Below are 16,830 nucleotides of genomic sequence, written 5' to 3'. Positions count from 1 at the left end.
TAGAATGGTTTAGAAGTTCTGTAAATACAAGGACATAAGACTGAGTGAGAGTAACCGTTTCTATTTTATCATTGAAAGTTATTTGTGACTATTTCACTCCAAAACTAATGTATATTAAAGATGTGTTGATTTCTTTTTTTGTCCCTTTGCAAGTCGGCGATGGACATCCCGGGCCTGAACCTGAGCCAGCAGGAATATTATCCACACGTCTACAACAAGATTGACTATAACGCCTCTTTTCCATTTCTGTCCTCCTGTTGAATGTTGATTAAATTGTGTTTCTCCCTGGGTCTCTCCAAGGGACAATATCAAAAGAGAGATTTTAACTATTGTATTTTTTTTTTGTTTGTTTACAAATGTGTCTTTCTATTGAAGCCACGCAGATAATCAGCATTTCTGCTGTACGCTCACCGTCATTCCACTTGTGCTCGTGTGTGTCGATAGCTACATCTTCTGTGTCGGTGTTCAGGAATTTGTGTTTACGTAAGGGTGGTTTCATCACGGTACCCATGGCAACCACATCCAAGCGTGTGCTCTCAAAGATCGTGGGCGACCCCTGCTGTGTTACACGAGTTATGTATTGTCTTCTCGAGTTGTGTGTATTTGCTATCAGAGTCCTTTATCAGAGTATTGTGTAAAGCACTGAGTAAATCACATCAGATGAGTGGGCGGTGATTAATAAGTATGAAAAAAGTACAGCGAGTACTGTGATTTTTCTCTCTTGATATGATGCATGAAAGCTTATGATGATTAACTGTGACATGCTGGGAATGTCATATCGTAATATGCGTACTGGAGACATTATTATTGGACAGTTGCATCCCCTGCGAAATCTTGTGATGACTCGTGATCATCTGTAGAGCCTTGGGCATTTTTAAAGGAGCCTTATCTTTATGCAGGGTGTTTTTTCTTTCGTCTTCTCCAAAAACCAAGAAAACTGAACACCAACAGCAGAGAGCGCTAAATAGACACCTCCACCCATCTCCATGCTGAAAACCACCTGATTCCTATGAGGGGCTCCTCACTGGGGCTTTGGGTGAGGGGATAATCATTTCATTTAGATCCCTGCTTTCTCTTTTATTACTGAAACAGTTCAAGGTTAGGATTACTCTTTACAATCTTGCAAACAAACACAAGCAGATGCTTTGAGAAAAAATGAATGTGTTTTGGGGCTGGTTTACTTGAAATGACAGTTCGTCTGAGTTTAAACTAAATGTACCTTTCAAGACACATATCCACTGTTCAAGAGAGGAAAATCGTGGATTTTTGATATATCAAAGCTTTATTTTAGCTCCAAATCACAATTTTGTGAGTGCTCTCTGCTGTTTGCATGCTGTCCGACCTCTCTCGCTGCTCTTGCTGTCTCTGCTCCCTCTCCCGCTGCTCTTGTAAGTAATCAGATTACTGAGTGTAGTTAAGTATATGAGCTGAAGAAAAAACAATATAGCAGGAATAGCAGGTGTGTGTGCGTGTAACAAAGAGAGAGATAGATAGAGAGAGAGAGAGAGAGAGAGAGAGAGAGAGAGAGAGAGAGAGAGAGAGAGAGAGAGAGAGAGAGAGAGCGAGAAAGAGAGATGGAGTGGGCCTGGGTAGGGAGCTTGGAAAAGCACACACACACACACACACGCGCACACACGCACACACACACACGCACACACACACATCCATCGTGCATTTACGTAAACACACGGTCTCTTATGATCGCTGGTACCGGGACCTGAGCGACGGTGTGACGGGAGGAATCCTCCCGGTGAGCCCCCGCTGCTCCCCCGGTGCAGGTTGGTTGGAGCCGGAAGGGAATTTCTGGGTTATTCGCCTTGCCAACGCATCTCGGTTGGGTTGGTTTGTTTTGGGTCGCTGTGCTCGTATACTGTCATATGACATACATCCCCCAAAAAAGTAGTCGGTTTTTTTTAACGTTTTGTATACGTTCACATTCATTTTTCTGAGATAGTTATGAAACATTAGCATCTTGATTTTGCACTTGTAACTTGCACAAAAGTTGCTTGTATTTTGTGCTGAGGGAATTCCGGCACCTTTTTTGTCAAACAACCCGAGCCTCCGTCGTCGAGCGGGCGGCGCTATAACGTTAAACAAGCGCACCCAGCGTCGTCAACGGGTCCTGTGCCAGCGGAGGGGATCAGTTGGCTATCCGAACAACAGCAGCGGATGGTACAGATTCCGCCTCAGCTCAGAGACTGAAACCGAGATTTAACACCGCCTCCAATGTTTTTTCTCAAACAAAAGGTAAAGTAGTAGTTTTCTTATTAGACGCGGAAGCCGGGGTATTCAGTATAACACTGGTATAAAGGCGAACAAGCGGGTGTAAACGTTAATGTGAACTCCTGCGGTAGCTCTTTAGCTAGCTTGTTCGACGAACACGGATTATTCTTGGATTAGCTCAAATGGTTGTCGGCGGCGTACATCGCAGGATTACACATGTGAAGGGGCTGAGGCCAGCAGATCTGAAACAAACTGCCCCACATAAAGCCACCCCGGTCGTGGAAGGAAGAAGTTGGTGGCGTGGAGGCTGTTGTCTTGGAACAAACAAGACGGTTCGTCGAGCTGGTTAACGAGTCGTTTCCTGTGTGAATTAGCTCGTGAAGAGGATTAGTCTCAAACTGCCCGCCCGCATCTTCTCGTCCTGCCATGTGTGTGTGTGTGTCCTTCAGGGGTCTTTTGTTTGCCACAGATCACGTACGACTCCCTGGAGCCTCTTCGGGTGGGGGGTTTGTGTAAGATGTTATGTAACGGTTGGACATGTGCTCGTGTTGTTATATTTGTGTCGTTGTCGTTGAGGGGCAGATGCATTTGATAGGTGAGTGAATCAGTCGATAGCCGACAGCTGCTGACTCCTTGGCCACGACCGTCCACTTCATGCTGTACTCCAGGCAAGAAAGAAGGCTTTGTTAAAGGAGAGAGAGAGTCTGCTTCTGAATACAGCACATCAAACACACTTCACCCTTTGTTTTCCCGCGTCAGATTTCTTGTCGGAATATATTTCCTTGTAGATTATTGTTTAAACAACATGCAACTTTGACTGCTTTCTGGTAAAAAAAAAAAAGAAAGAAAACACAGTAGGTGAAAGATACTAGTAAGGCAATCAACTTGAATATGGATACATATCTGCTCAATTCGTTCAAAATAATACAACATTGAACAAACCAACGTCGGGTGTTTAGAAACTAAAAGCAGCTTCTGCATCTTTGGTTCCGGCTTGAGGAATAGAGAAGCGGCAATGCATTTTATTATGAAAGACATGGCAGTATAATTTGAAAACAAAGAAAATAACTGTTTGCGATCCAGCTTCACACAATAACATGCATATCCCTTGTTTTGTTTTCTGTTCTTTTTCAGGTTGCTTTACATTGTTTGGAATGACCACCTCACAAAGATACATTGAATCGAAGCCAGTGGGTAAGTTGACACTTGTCCTGTCAAACTGCACGAACTGCATCAGTCCCCTGTGTTTTTGTGTGTCACTCAGTTGTCCATTTTTCTCCCAACGCACATCAGCTCGTTTTGCTGACATGGACTGGCAGACACCAGCCGTGTCAGAGAAGTTCCAAAGCCGTTTTGGCCGGCGGCCGGGAACATCGGACAGCGGGGACACTGGTCTTGGCACCTCGGCATCTGACAGCGCAGAAGGTGGTGACTTCTGCTTGATCTCCCTGTGCTTTTGGCGTGTGCTTTTGGCGTGTGCTTTATAACGTTGTTTTGAATACTGTCTGTCAACGGCGGACCCCCGGCCTGCTTCTTATGTATAGATCGGCACAAGCGCGGTTTATGTTGAGAGACACCGTCAGACTTGAAACATTTTGTTGTGGTGAATGTGGAGCTTCTGGTGTTGTTTATTTGGCTATTTATAGAGTGAGGAAATGTTGATAATCCACTGCAGGCGCTCCAGAGATTTGTAAAAGGTAGATCAAATTCCCAGGCAAAAATGAGCCGAGGCAGATTATAAAAGTTACAATTATTTAGAAATTGGACCAACGGAACATGCATGAAGACAACAGATATGGACTGTGCTGGTTGGAATTGTCGCATTCCCCATTTTAATACTTTAAATGGGAGTATCTCACTGTGATGTGTACTCGTACTGTATGTCCACAGTGGATGGTCAGCAGGGATGGGTGGTCCCTGTTTCCACAGGAAACAATCTGAAATAATACTCTCAACAATGATCAGATGTTCATCATCACCGTGGAGTTTTTGAGTTTCAAAAACCTTTTTTTGTTTTTTCATGGAAACACTGCCAGGCAACCTTTTGGGTCTCGCAAAAATGTTCGCCGCGTAATGCTGTCCTCGAGTGCGCCCCTCCCAGTGACCAAGTGAACAAAAACAGACAAACTGAGTTGTGCGCTGGTGTTTTTCCCCACCCAGTATCTATGGTGAAACAAACAATCGCCCCCTCCCCAAGCTCTTCATCTGAACCTGTGGTGTGAACATGCACGTGTTCTAAAGCTTTCCTGGAACTCGTGGCACTTTGTCAGGGCACACAAGCTCTGAAAACATCACCCATCTAAGTCATGGCTGATAAAGCAAAACATTTTTCAAGGGTATAAGCTACATTCAAATCAATAGTGACCTAGCGTGTCATTTGATACGTGGTTGGGTTTAGACACTGGACATGGTTTATCCTCTCATACATTTCCATTAAAGTTGTGCCTAGCAACATCACAGTCCAGCTCAATTTCAACCGTAGCAATGGCTTTGATAGGCGACACTGTGAACAGTGGGCAATCAACGAGCTTTCGCACACCAGGCAAGAATATAAAAAGCTTTGCTTTTGTACTGTTGTAAAATTTCAGGAGCAGGAATGTCTTTTGAGCAAACGCCTAGCAAATGGTCCTCTTGCTGAGTAGTTTAGACTTGTTCGAGCCAGTCATGAGTCTGTGAAGCCTTTAGGCTCCTTTCACATCCAAAGTCTCATGCTTCAGATATTTAGTGCTGTTCTTTTCTTTTTTTTTTTTACATATATATATAATATGCTGATTGATGATGATTCCGATTATTTTCTCAGCAATTGCTCGCGGTTTCTCGTTCGATCAAGTTGCGGTTTAAAAGTGAGCGGGGGGGGGAAACGAACCATTCAAGTTTCTTCTGGATGTACACATGTGATGCGTGTTGCAGTGGGACGAGGCAAGGTGCTTAAATAAGCGGCACCCACAGATCACTCTGTAACTTGAGAGGTGGGCTATAAATACCCCTAACCTTTCCTCTGTACGCCTGTTTGAATGCATTTGCTCCGGGCTTGGTACGGACAGCTTTTGGTTTTTTGCGAGGACAATACAGCTTTTGGGCACAGGGCCTGCTCGCTGCGCCGCTGTCAGTCTTCACCTCAGAGGTTGTTTCATGCCTCCCGGAAATGCGGAAGACGGTTTTCTGTTTTGATTTAAAGCATTGTGCCGCCGTACCCCGCTTTAGAAAAAAATGCCTCGGCTAATGATCTGTTTGCTGCGTGCGAGTGACTGCCCGTTTTCCCGACTTCAACAGGTCTCTCAGGTTTGTGCCGTTGTTGGAAACAGTTACGTAACTTGAAATTGTGTTGAGGCTTGTAGAGATGTTTGGTGGTTGGCTGCAGTGATCTTGCCGTTTTCCCGATGTCAGGGTTTGCAAAGGAAGGTGTTTTTGTTCGTGCTTAATAGAGTGGCTTTAGCATTGCTCTGGAGCAGAATGCGAGGAGACTAATCTGTGGATACTGGACACTTGGCGGATTTAATTAGCATGTTATACTGAGATTTTATTCTGTACTCTGCTCGATGTCTATTAAAAGCCTATTCCCCAAGTCGAGTCAGTCGGAGCCATTTAATTCTCTTCGTGGTGACGCCTCATCATCAAAGTAGGCCACCCATAAACCCTTCGCCATCTATTTGACAGCACTGACTGAAAATAGGGAAAAGGGCCTGCAGGACTGCTCTCGATGTTGAGCTCGGATTTAACAACACACATTATGTATTGCACAGTGGATAGATTGCATATAATGTCATTTGTGGTGAAATTCTTTTCCTTCACTATTTACAGATTTCTGCAGTTCCAGCAGCAGCCCCTCTTTCCAGCCCATCCGCAGTCAGATCCCCATACCCACTGCACATGTCATGCCATCCACGGCCGGAGCCCCGGCCTCCAAGCCTGAGTTATGCGTCCAGGAGGACGCCCTGTCCTCAGCCGAGGGCCTCAGGTCTTCCTCTGGCTCCAGAACCCCAAGCGGCACAACATCCAAGTCTTCCTCTTTGTCCAAGTCCGCATCTTCACCCAACTTGGATGCTCAGGCCGGTGTGGGAGGTGATCCTGTCGGGCTCAGGCCAGACTGCCTGAGCCGCTACCGCAGCCTTGTCAATGGGCTGGACCACTCCCTTTTCCCCACAGACTATACGCGGGTAGAGGAGGGCCAACGCTTCGACACTCCTGCTGTGGAGCCCACGCTAAATCATTCAGCTCTGCTGGGGGGGTTGTGCCCTGATGTCAGACTCCGATTACAGACCACTGGGATGAGAGACATCCCAGACTGTGTGTCTGAGGCCTACAGAGGTGCAATGGAGCACAGCTATAAGGTTCTGCCGGAAGCCAGGCCTGCCATTCCTGGGCCAGCGGAAGCCTCTAATCAGAGGTGCGGTCAGCCGGGCGCAGCCGGAACCACTGGAGTTTACACGAGTCCTCTAAGCTTGCAGACACAGGCCCTGCTGAGGGAGCATGCGGCATCCAAGAGCTACGAGACGCTGCGGCAGGACAGATGTAGTGAACTTTCTAGCTGGCAGCAGCAACAGCAACATAAACAGCAACTGGAGAGTTTACGCCTTCAAGTGGAACAAATGCAGGCAAGTATTCACTTTAAATAGAGATTTCCCTACCATGCTGCTAATGAAATGATCAACTTGCACCTCTAGATTGAAGAAATAAACACATTTGCTGCTCTTTTTAGCTCATATAGGAGCTGGTCGTTGTCATCTGATCACATAATAGGTTTGCTGATTGCCAAAACTTTGATTTCGGCTTTCATGAGCAGTGCATTTTCTGGGAAAAGTACTATCATTAAAAATCAGATCATATTAAGATGGGGGTCAGTTGGTCATGTATATTGGCGAGCAATTCAGTTCCTGCACGCATAGTATGTAGGTCACCATCGGCTAAATAATGTCCCACTAAAAAACAGCCTAAAGGCAAGACGGTGCCTTGTCCTAATTTAAAGAGGGATCTGTCAAATCAATCCGCTTTCCTGTCGGATACATGTTAATACATAGTGAAATCACAATATCCCGTTTCCTTAACATGCCTCTGTTTCAGGTTCTAAAAAGAAAGAGCTGTTGAAATAGTGAAAAAAGAAAAGCTGTTGAAATGGTAAAAAAACCACAAAAAAACCACAAAAAAACCCCTCTGTTGCTCAACAGCTGTCAGTATTTCCTGCTGTGTTTTCAGCTGTTTGATGGCAGATGCTGACTGAGTGCTACTCCGCAGTGACAGTTGACACTTTGCGCTTTCTACATGTGACGTGGTGACACTTCAGTTTCACCGCTGTAACTTTTCATTCAAACCCAATATTGGTCGCTCCTTCCTTTTCATCATTAGAACATGTAATCTGTGCTGAGCGTTAGGAGTGTATCGCAGAGTGCTTGTAAAATGTTTGAGATAACAGCTGTCAGCAGTCTTTACTCGATCGGAAACCATTGGACACACGATAGGTACATCTCAAGCAGGAATTGTGGTATTGCTCTTAATGAAAATATTTAAACCATTTATTGGTTTAAATGATTTAAGAGAAATCTGATTATTTTGACAACTATGTTAGTTTCATCTCATTTCGATCTCATGCCAGGATCATTAAGGCTACGTGTGAATTATGAGCTGTTAGCAATTTGATTTGTGGTCTGGTCTATCTATAGTGTTGTTTCTGCCATCAAGTATCACGGGTGTTGCATACAGTCTATAGATTTGTCCACCCTGGTCCTGGTGTAACCCGGCACGTATCAAGCAAGCTTCTCAGAAACCCCTATGGTGATGCATTTGTTTTGAACCAGGTGTGATACCTCTGAAATCTGATTAGAAATTATAATCAAAGGTTGTTGGATTAAACACAGGTGTATTTTGTTAAAACATAATGTGGGCTGCAGTCAGAAAAAGGGGCTCAAGTTGTTGCGTCTTACATCATTTTTGTGCTGTCTCTCTAAAACAAGTTTTTTTTTTATGTGATATTTCCCATTTAACATGATTCTGTGTCCATGTTATGTTTTTGGTAGTTAATGAGTGCAGGTGTTGGTCAGCACCCAGCGGTGTATTCCACCCCTGTACACTCGGAGTCTGGGAAGTGGGACGCTCTGGTCAAAGCCAGTGAGAGTCTGCTGAAGGAGAAGGAACTTGTCATCGAGAGGCAAGTGTTTCAAACAGTGAAATGTTCATTATGCTGCTTTGCAGACGGGGGTTTCGAATGCCATTTGCCCCTTTTCTTTTCTTTCCTTCTTTTTTTTGTTGTTGTTGTTGAGTTAATGGTTGGACCTCATGTTTACGCAGACAAAAACAGCACATGACTCAGTTGGAGCAGCGCCTGAGGGAAAGCGAGCTGCAGGTCCATGGTGCCCTCTTAGGCCGAGGTACTTCATATGGGGACATGTGTATGCTTCGCCTTCAGGTTGGTGGAAAAAATAAATAAATAAAAGCTCTGCGATAATTATGCAACTCAACAGAAAATACGCTCAAACGCTTTCTTTGAATCTTCGCCGTCACATGTTGTTGCAGGAGGCTCAAAGAGAGAATGCATTCCTGAGGGCACAGTTCACAGAGCGCACCGACTGTGCTACCCTGGAGAAAGTGGAGGCCGAGCGCAGGCTGGGGGCAGTGGAGGCGGAAACACGCCGCCTCACTGACAGTCTGAAGGAAGCCTGCGAGAGACACACAGAGGAGATGAAGAAACAGGAAGAGAGGGTTCGTGGTTACCACATACCTCTGTAACGCGTGATGTGATCCAGACAGCCACTGAGACTGAAAACAGAGACACTGACGACTAGAACCTTTGCTTTTATTCTGATTGAAAGTATTTGTAGAAAAAAAACCCATGTTTTTCATAAGTTAATGAAATGCTCCCGACCAAACGTTTGAACTTGATAGAACCTAAACATTTATTAAGTCTCATTAATCTGCACAGGAAAGTTTTTTGTACTCGGAGCAACCAAGATTTTGTAAATAAGATGACAATTCAATTTAGAAGATCACTGAATTTTAATTGTCACTGTAATGTTTGTGATTAATGTTCCCATATCCATGTGTGCAGATCCGCAATCGAGACAAGCACATCAACAACCTCAAGAAGAAATGTCAGAAGGAGGCCGAGCTCAAGAGAGAGAACCAGCAGCGCATTGAAACCCTGGAGCGCTATCTGGCTGACTTGCCCACTCTGGAGGACTACCAGAGCCAGAACAAGCAGGTTCTGATTGCTTTTTACTGCCTCTCGACTGATTCCACTTCCTTTGACTCAGTCAATCATTACACTTGATTGTTTGTTTTTTGTTTTTGTTCTTCTTTCAGTTACTGGAAGCTGAACAGGAAGCAGCTCAGCTTCAAGACAAAGTCAAGGAGCTGGAGGCGTGTCTGGAGACGACGCGCTCGCATATACGAGACAAAGACGCTCAGCTGGAGGAACAGAAGCGCCGGGAGAGAGACCTGCTGACCACCATCACCGAGTATGGACTTCTGAAGTCATATTTCTTTTTGTCCCCTGTGTGCACAAAGCCTTTATTAACTCGGCATAATGAGTGCTCTGTTTGGATTTTTTGTCTTCATCAGCATGCAGCAGCGTGTGCAGCAGGGCCTCGAGGACGGCGCCAGACTCCCGTCTCTGGATCTTGAGAAGCTGAGAGGGGAGAACAACACTTTGAGAGAGGAGCAGCAAAAACTCAAAAAGGTCTTTTGTGTTAAATGTGAAGAGTTTGTGTTATTATTGTCCCAATGTCATATTCATGATATTGTTTACACTTTATGAATGGAAAAAAAAACACGGATGATAGGACTGGCTGGTAAAACCTCTTTGCACTCCTCTGTCGACCTACAACTATGCAGTTCTTGTTTTTAACTTCAATACTTTTCTATGCAGGTTATTGAGAAGCAACACCGGATGATGGAACAACTCGGCTCCCAGATCCAGGTGTTTGGCTAGTTCTAGTCAATCTAAATCATAGCGTGGTTGTTGATTGCCTGTTGACATCTTTAAATCTTCTTCTTTTTTTTAATTAAAATTTTGTGTTTTGCCTGCAGGCTTTGGAGGAGCAGATTTCTCAGGAAGAGAGTAGCTCCCAGGCTCTCCGAGAAGAAGTGTTGGCGAAAGAGCAAGATGTGGTGGAGCTCCACTCGGCTCTGAAGGAGGTGAGTTTACCACCTCATCCGTCCCATCTCCTGCACAGCTTTATCCCTCTTCATGGTTTGCCAAGCGCCAGAGGTAATGCTCATTCTTGTGTTGCAGCTGTCGGCCCAGAACCAGGAGCTGATGGGGCAAAATCTGACCCTGCAGGAGCAGAGGAGCTCCGACCAGGCCTCGTGCCACGCGCAGCCAGCCGCGACTCACCTGACACAACGGCTACATGCCGAGATCGCCTCCTGCCTCAGTGACCTGCGCTCCCTGTGCAGCATCCTCACCCAGCGAGCTCAAGGACAAGACCCCAACCTGTCCCTGCTGCTCGGCCTCACCTGTGAGCGTTTTCAACGACGCGTTTTAGAAACGTCTCCGTGAATTACAGTTACAGTAGGCGTGAGCTGTCCAAACTTTGTCTTGACAGGTTCTTCCGGCGTGACGGAGCAGGGCGAGGACTGGATGAATCCCGACGTGCTCCAGAAGAAGCTGGTGGAGACCCAGCAGCTCCGTCGTGACGTCGAGGAACTGCGCAACGTCATTCTCGATCGCTACGCTCAAGACATGGGTGAAAACTGCATCACCCAATAACCTTGACCCTCAGGTGACAAAGGACACTCGGACGCGTCTGTTCACCTTTGACTCGTCTAACAGGCCTGTCCTTCGTACCGTGTCATTAAAATCAGAACGAGCATTGGATACTTTTTTTTTTTTTTTTTTAAATGAGGACAAAGGAATACTCCTGTTCTCAACTGACTGAGTCTGAAGCCTCCCTGTAGCTCAAATCTCCCCTCCCCCGGTGAGTTCATCTATTTCAGTCCAAGGGCTAACAGAAAATAACTTACCTCGAATACTTGATCCTTGAGCGTTGTGAGAGTGTGAGTCTGGTGTGTTTTTTTTAATGACAAAGTGATGCTGTCAGTTACCAAACAGTCTTATAGTTTTTTTTCGTTCCACTCCTCGTGGATATCGTTTTGTGTAGAGGTCCCACGTAATTTATTTGCATTTCCCTCTTTAGGGGAATTATCCTCCAAGTGGTTGACAATCAACTGGAACTATTTTAAACCTTTGCTTCCAACTAAATTTGCAAGCAGACGATACTAATGCGCCATTATTTAAAATGGCGGGCACTGTAATACGAGTTGCTGCTGTGAGCTACAGGATGGTAACGACTGAATGGTTTAATGCCAAATCAGCTTCCCACACCGGCCGGCCTACAACCGTTTTGAATACCAAAGAAACTCTGGTGGAAGCAGCCGCGCGAGTCTGCGAATGTCTGGGCGCCGCCGCAGGCGCCGTTCTGAATGAACACCAACCTGTGCCTTCCCGTCACGTTCACAACCGCAACGCTAATTCAGTTCGGAGCAACCACAAAGGGCTGTCTGCAGCGGACTCTTCCAGTCACGACCTTTCTCCCAGCATAACAACCACAGTAGGATAGTGGATACATTCCCTGACTCTGAATGTAGTAGGAAACGTTTGGTCACGTCGCAAAGCCTGTGGAGGGCCGACGCGCATTGTTCCTTTTGTAGACGAATGAAGTGAACTCTTTAGTCCGTTTATCTACGTAGAGTTTGCTCCATGTAGATGTAGTTTCGTGTTGATAACCGCTAACGAGAAATTTTCCGATACGCATATGACTGAGAAACAGTGTTAATCTTCAGTATTTTTTGTTTTTCTGTTCTTTGTTTTTTTTGCATTGACAACTCATTGTGAACGCTTTCCTCCCAACGTTGTGCTGATGTGGTTTGAGCGTCACATCGTGTAAAGGTCCCATGAAGTGCATTTTATTTTGTAGGTTGTTTTGTTTTGTTTTTCTCCCCAAGGTCTGTTTTAGATGTGAGAAAGGAAGACTTTCTTGAGGTGTCGACGGTTGGACGGGGTTGGCTGGCTCATCCTCCCAAATCGCACATCGCTGGAATGAATGGAGTTTTTATATTTGCAGATTGCATTTTAAGCCATTACGAATAGAACTAGACACTTTACTGGAAGAGAAAAGGGATTTTATCGTTAAAAATATGCAACTTTTTTCCTTTTGATAAAAATGTGCAAAAAGAAAATAGAACCCAGGGACACAGAAGCCATTTTTCATTTCATGGGACCTTTAAACAAAATAGCACAAGGTTTCTCTTTGGAAAGTCAGGCTCCGCATGCCTTAACATCTCAAACATTTTTGCAAAAAGGGAAAAAGACATTTATATTTTCATACTTTTGTCCTTTTGTTTGTATTTGCGTACTCTGGAAATAAAGATTTTCAACATTTGCTTGCATTGAAGTTGTATTGTTTCATTATGATCCATTTTGGGGACAGGGGGTGTTTATTGCTTTGCACTGACAAGATTGGAGCCGTTTTAACAGTTTAGTTCCCATTAGATGTTTATTTAGGGCCTGCGTACACAACAATGAATACTAGTGTCCCGAACGGACCTCCCCTTAAGGTAGAAAGTTTTGCAGATACACTCGTTCCTTGTCGTGTCAACGGGGCCTTCGAGTTCCTGACGTCGGTCAGTGACTGACTTGCGGCTTCTTTTGCAGCAGCAGAGTCGTGTTCGCAGTCAGTCCGTACGACTGAAGTGTGTGTGCATCATCGTAGTGTCTCTGTGGGCGGGCACTGACGATATCATAAGCAGATGGCCCCTCTCCTCCTCTGAAACAAAACAAACCAGCATCACATGGCAATCGGAACAATAAAGAGAAGCTTCCAACAGAAACGGAGAGGAAGTCGTCCGCTCACCTGTGGTCGTCAACGTACTTCCGCAGGTGACCGACCGTTTCTGACAAGCGCATCTTCACTATGAACGTTGTATCCCCGTCCTCAGACCTCACCTTGAGCGTGATGATGTCACGGGGAGATGACCGGTGGCCACCAACTGATGTCAGTGGTCTGGAGGTCATGCCAACGAAAGACAAAGGCTTTTGTCCATTTCCTTGTATTAAAAGATCTAATCTGTGTCCTTGTGCACCTGTTCTTCTCGCAGAAGCTTCCATCCCACACCGATTTGAACGCTCACTGATTTGAGATGTAATTCGGCTATAGATCTGACCAAAGCTTACTTTGCTGACTGTAATCAGAAAGCAACAAGTGTCCCTGCAATCAAACACCATCTTCGACTTTTCATGCCCTATTTTTGAGCTCTTCACTCAATCATCACGACCAAATCAGGATTTAATCAGGTTCAACAAGTGTGGCGTTCTTGATTTCAGCAAGTAGCGAAAGGTATTTTGCTAATGTTGCTTTTCGATTTAACATGTTTCCAAGGAGAAATGTCTTCCACTGGTGGACCCAGTGTCTCTGAGATTACTGTGTAGATTTAGAAGAATGCCTTTGCCATCAACTTGAAATCACAGCAAGAATTTGTAGTGACTGACCCCTGCTGGCAAGTCAGCCAAGTTTGAGTTTGATCATCCAAATATTGCAAGTTATTGAATAAACAATCACCTCTCTGTTAGGTCCTGCAGGGCTGGCGTCTCTATGAGAACCGACCTGCTGCTCTGGACGTCAGATCCACCCTATAAAGAACGCAAGTCAATGAGCAGTGTGTTGTGTGTGTAATGTATAGTTGATTTTAGTATGTATTTCTGGAATAACGCCGCTCCCGCCGCACCTGCATCATCGCTCTTATCGGTTCTCTTATCTTGATCACGCGACCGGATTTGACCACCATCGTGGGTAGCTTGTTCAGGAACTGATCCCCTTTCGGATTGACTGTGAATCAGAAGGCGGCGCATTAACAAAGAGGATTTCCAGCACAGGCTGAAACAAAGAGAGGATCACACAGCAGACCGGGTCGCTTATGGCTGGCTGTGTTGGCTGATGGAGTTGTCTCGCCTCTGACAGCTTGTCCTACACCGGGAAATGGTTCCCACTGGGGTTTGGGGATAAATTCCTCATCTCGCCTGTCATAGGCCTGGAAAAAAAATATTCTTTAAAAACAAACAAACAAACTAGTAGCCAACCCCCCCCCCCCCTATGAAACAGACACACCTTAAAGGGCGAACCCTCTGGAAATCTGTCTCGAAGCTCAGAAGGAAAATACCCGTCCATTAGCTCTGTCATGCATTGCTGCAAGAGAAAGAGACTTTGAAACTCCACCGACTCACCCCGTGGAGAGTTTGGGGTTCCTCTGAGCTCACCTGTGTGCACTGCTCCTGATAAGAGCGGAAAGGACCGTCGAACATGACAATGCCGTTGCTGTAGAGACTCAGACGGATTGGCTCCTTCTGGGCCAGCTGTGCTCCCCTCGCTGTTTTTTGGACAAACGACTCTCCTTCCCCTGCCAGGATGTTCAGGTCTCTGATCCCCTGCAGCACCAGGTCAAAGTTCACGAAGAAGCGTCCGTCTGCAAGGAGAAAGAAGTGCGTCAGACAAGTGAACCTACTCAGCACATTTTTTTTGTTTTTTTAACTTCAGCAGTCTCAAAGAGCTCGACATCATCGAGGGATGACGCAGGACAGTAAAGGTGGCACGACCTCGGCGATCTGCGTCCGAGTTGCGTGTCCGCTCCTCGTCAGATAGCCCCCCTTCCTCTGCATCACCCACCCAGATCAAACCGTAGTCGCTCAGAAAGTCCTGCAACGTCAAGGAAAGCTGAACTCAATGTCCGCTTGGACGACGGCACGCTCACGTGTTTCACGAACTCGTCTTACCTCCATTTCATACACCTGATTCTGCAGCTGTTGGCACCTTTTGTTAAGATCCTCGTTGCCATTTTCGCTCCCTGAATCAATCAAAGTCTTCAGTTTTTACTTATTCAACGACATCAACTCAGGGATGCTCATGCTTATGTCTTAATACCTGATTGCTTCCGAATCTTTAGTTTCCTCTCGAGTGCTGAAATCTTTTTGTCCTTCAGATGACATGAAAAAAAAAGAAGAAAAAAAAACTCAAGAGAGAGTTGGAAATGCTCAGTCAGTGCCAGGCCGTTTTGTATTTCCTTCAGAGGGAGAAGACTCACCCGGCTCTCTATCTCCTGTGCCTGGCGACTCACTGTCTCCCTCAGCGACACCACTCGCTGCATCATGACAGACAAGAGCTCAAAGTCGCTTGGAGCAGAGCCTTTAATTTCGCAAACAGATCAGACCCACACATCAGATTTTCATGTTCTTGTAACAATCCAACTTCGCCATCAGCACAAGAGCACCAATGTTACACCTTTTTTACGTGAAGGTTTGCATTTTGAAGCGGTGTTGGCAGAGACGTGAGATGATGGTGGAGGTCCGCCGTCAGAGGAACCATGAGGAACCGACGCTTCCTGAAACGCTGAAATAAAACACGTTCAAATAGAGAAGCACGTTCAAGGTTGTCTGTGTAAGCTAAAGGAAACAGTTTAATACCTACAACCGTCTGTTTGTCAGAGTCAACCACCTGATGATGATATACCACCTTAACGACTACTACTATTCTACTATTCTGCTGATCTTTTTATGTAATTTACCAAGATTTATACTGATTAAATGTGACCACCACTATTCACCTCAAATAATTCTAGGTCGATTTGTATGTTTGTTTTATTGACTAATTGGACAAAACAAGCCACTTGATATTTTCATCATGGCCTATAGCAATGTATATACACTGAATACAATAATTAGTACAAGCCTCATGACTTCTTTAAGTAATTAGAAGCCAGCATTTATCTGCAGCTGAATTGACTATAAAGATTAGTTGCGGCTCAAAATGATCAAATACTACCAAGTATTTTATGGGGTGATATATGCACTGACAAAAAGGTTTGAATACTCTTGAGGTTTACTGCACTGTGAGGTGTGGGTGCAGCATACCTGGCGAGGGATTCCCCTTGAAAGGCACTTTTTGGTCGTTCCTGCAGGTAAAATAAAGTTACATTTATCCCGCCTCTCAGTAAATTGGACACATAAGTGAGTCACAGCCACTTCAGGTGACATAACCTACCTGTGCTCAGTGGCACCCGGCAGAGGAGCGCGCCTCGTTTTCTTCAGCATGGACAGAGGGGAGCTCATCTTAGTTTTCCGCTGTTCGAGGTCACAGGCCTGTTTAGAGGGATTTCCTGGTTTTTTTTTTGGTTTTTTTAGCAGTTTGTTTGAAGTCTGTTACCATTGGCAACACACAGCCGTTTGTCATGGAGGCGATGAGAGTTTCCTCCACCAGAGGGCGCCCCCATCAGTTTTTTTGAATGAAACCTTTAACTCTTGCAATAATTTAACTTTGAGAGATTAAATACATTTAGATTTAGAGGCTGTGATAATGACTTTATGGATCACCTTGGTGATGTTTCATCAATACATGGCAAATTGTGAATTTCTTATTATTTCAGAGCCTCGTATAATAATTCCCTTGTGTCTGGCAGGTTATCTCCTTTGGGAACATGCCTGTTATTCATAATAATATTTTTTAATTGTATTGAACGCGATGTCTGAGAGGTGTGTTTTTATTGAGTTAGTAGTGTTTTCAAACACCATGTTCCTGAGGACTATGATCCCGGATGGCCGCTAGTCGGCCCGGAGCCTCCCGGTGCCGT

General features: G+C 45.2%; 2 protein-coding genes across 3 annotated transcripts; one reads left to right on the top strand and one right to left on the bottom strand.

Annotated features, from left to right (window-relative positions):
* Positions 1 to 2,134: 2,134 nt before the first annotated feature.
* On the top strand, positions 2,135 to 12,603 carry cep85 (centrosomal protein 85). 2 transcript variants are annotated; one of them, XM_080501370.1, is made up of 14 exons: positions 2,135 to 2,247; positions 3,358 to 3,417; positions 3,517 to 3,648; positions 6,025 to 6,818; positions 8,235 to 8,365; positions 8,506 to 8,623; positions 8,731 to 8,916; positions 9,263 to 9,415; positions 9,517 to 9,671; positions 9,775 to 9,892; positions 10,082 to 10,132; positions 10,243 to 10,350; positions 10,448 to 10,673; positions 10,761 to 12,603. In XM_080501370.1, the coding sequence occupies exons 2-14, from the start codon at positions 3,378 to 3,380 to the stop codon at positions 10,922 to 10,924; spliced, it is 2,376 nt and encodes a 791-aa protein (XP_080357496.1). In that variant the 5' UTR covers positions 2,135 to 2,247; positions 3,358 to 3,377; the 3' UTR covers positions 10,925 to 12,603. The 2 variants fall into 2 exon arrangements, with proteins under 2 accessions (XP_080357496.1, XP_080357497.1); XM_080501371.1 differs by lacking the exons at positions 2,135 to 2,247; positions 3,358 to 3,417; positions 3,517 to 3,648 and adding an exon at positions 5,271 to 5,505.
* Positions 12,604 to 12,838: 235 nt separating this feature from the next.
* On the bottom strand, positions 12,839 to 16,362 carry ubxn11 (UBX domain protein 11; the record flags this gene model as incomplete). The annotated part of the gene is made up of 14 exons (XM_080500536.1): positions 16,245 to 16,362; positions 16,115 to 16,155; positions 15,486 to 15,593; positions 15,289 to 15,389; positions 15,129 to 15,180; positions 14,981 to 15,051; positions 14,804 to 14,903; positions 14,468 to 14,673; positions 14,319 to 14,396; positions 14,118 to 14,241; positions 13,939 to 14,039; positions 13,773 to 13,843; positions 13,068 to 13,217; positions 12,839 to 12,980 (listed from the first exon to the last, which is right to left on the bottom strand). Exons 1-14 carry the CDS (start codon positions 16,310 to 16,312, stop codon positions 12,839 to 12,841), a joined length of 1,413 nt encoding a protein of 470 aa, XP_080356662.1. The 5' UTR covers positions 16,313 to 16,362.
* Between the last annotated feature and the right edge of the window lie 468 nt (positions 16,363 to 16,830).

This window comes from Blennius ocellaris (genome assembly GCF_963422515.1).
Source record: "Blennius ocellaris genome assembly, chromosome: 8".
NCBI lineage: Eukaryota > Metazoa > Chordata > Actinopteri > Blenniiformes > Blenniidae > Blennius > Blennius ocellaris.
The sequence above is the reverse complement of the archived record's forward strand: the minus strand, read 5'-3'. Positions and strand labels throughout refer to the sequence as shown.

What these genes read in the sequence shown, in the direction of transcription:
- cep85 (XM_080501370.1), top strand. Translation starts at nt 3,378, where the DNA reads ATGACCACCTCACAAAGATACATTGAATCGAAGCCAGTGG. An exon ending in CTGCTGACCACCATCACCGA is followed by an intron (nt 9,672 to 9,774) that starts GTATGGACTTCT and finishes TGTCTTCATCAG; the next exon opens with CATGCAGCAGCGTGTGCAGC. An exon ending in CCTGCTGCTCGGCCTCACCT is followed by an intron (nt 10,674 to 10,760) that starts GTGAGCGTTTTC and finishes TTGTCTTGACAG; the next exon opens with GTTCTTCCGGCGTGACGGAG.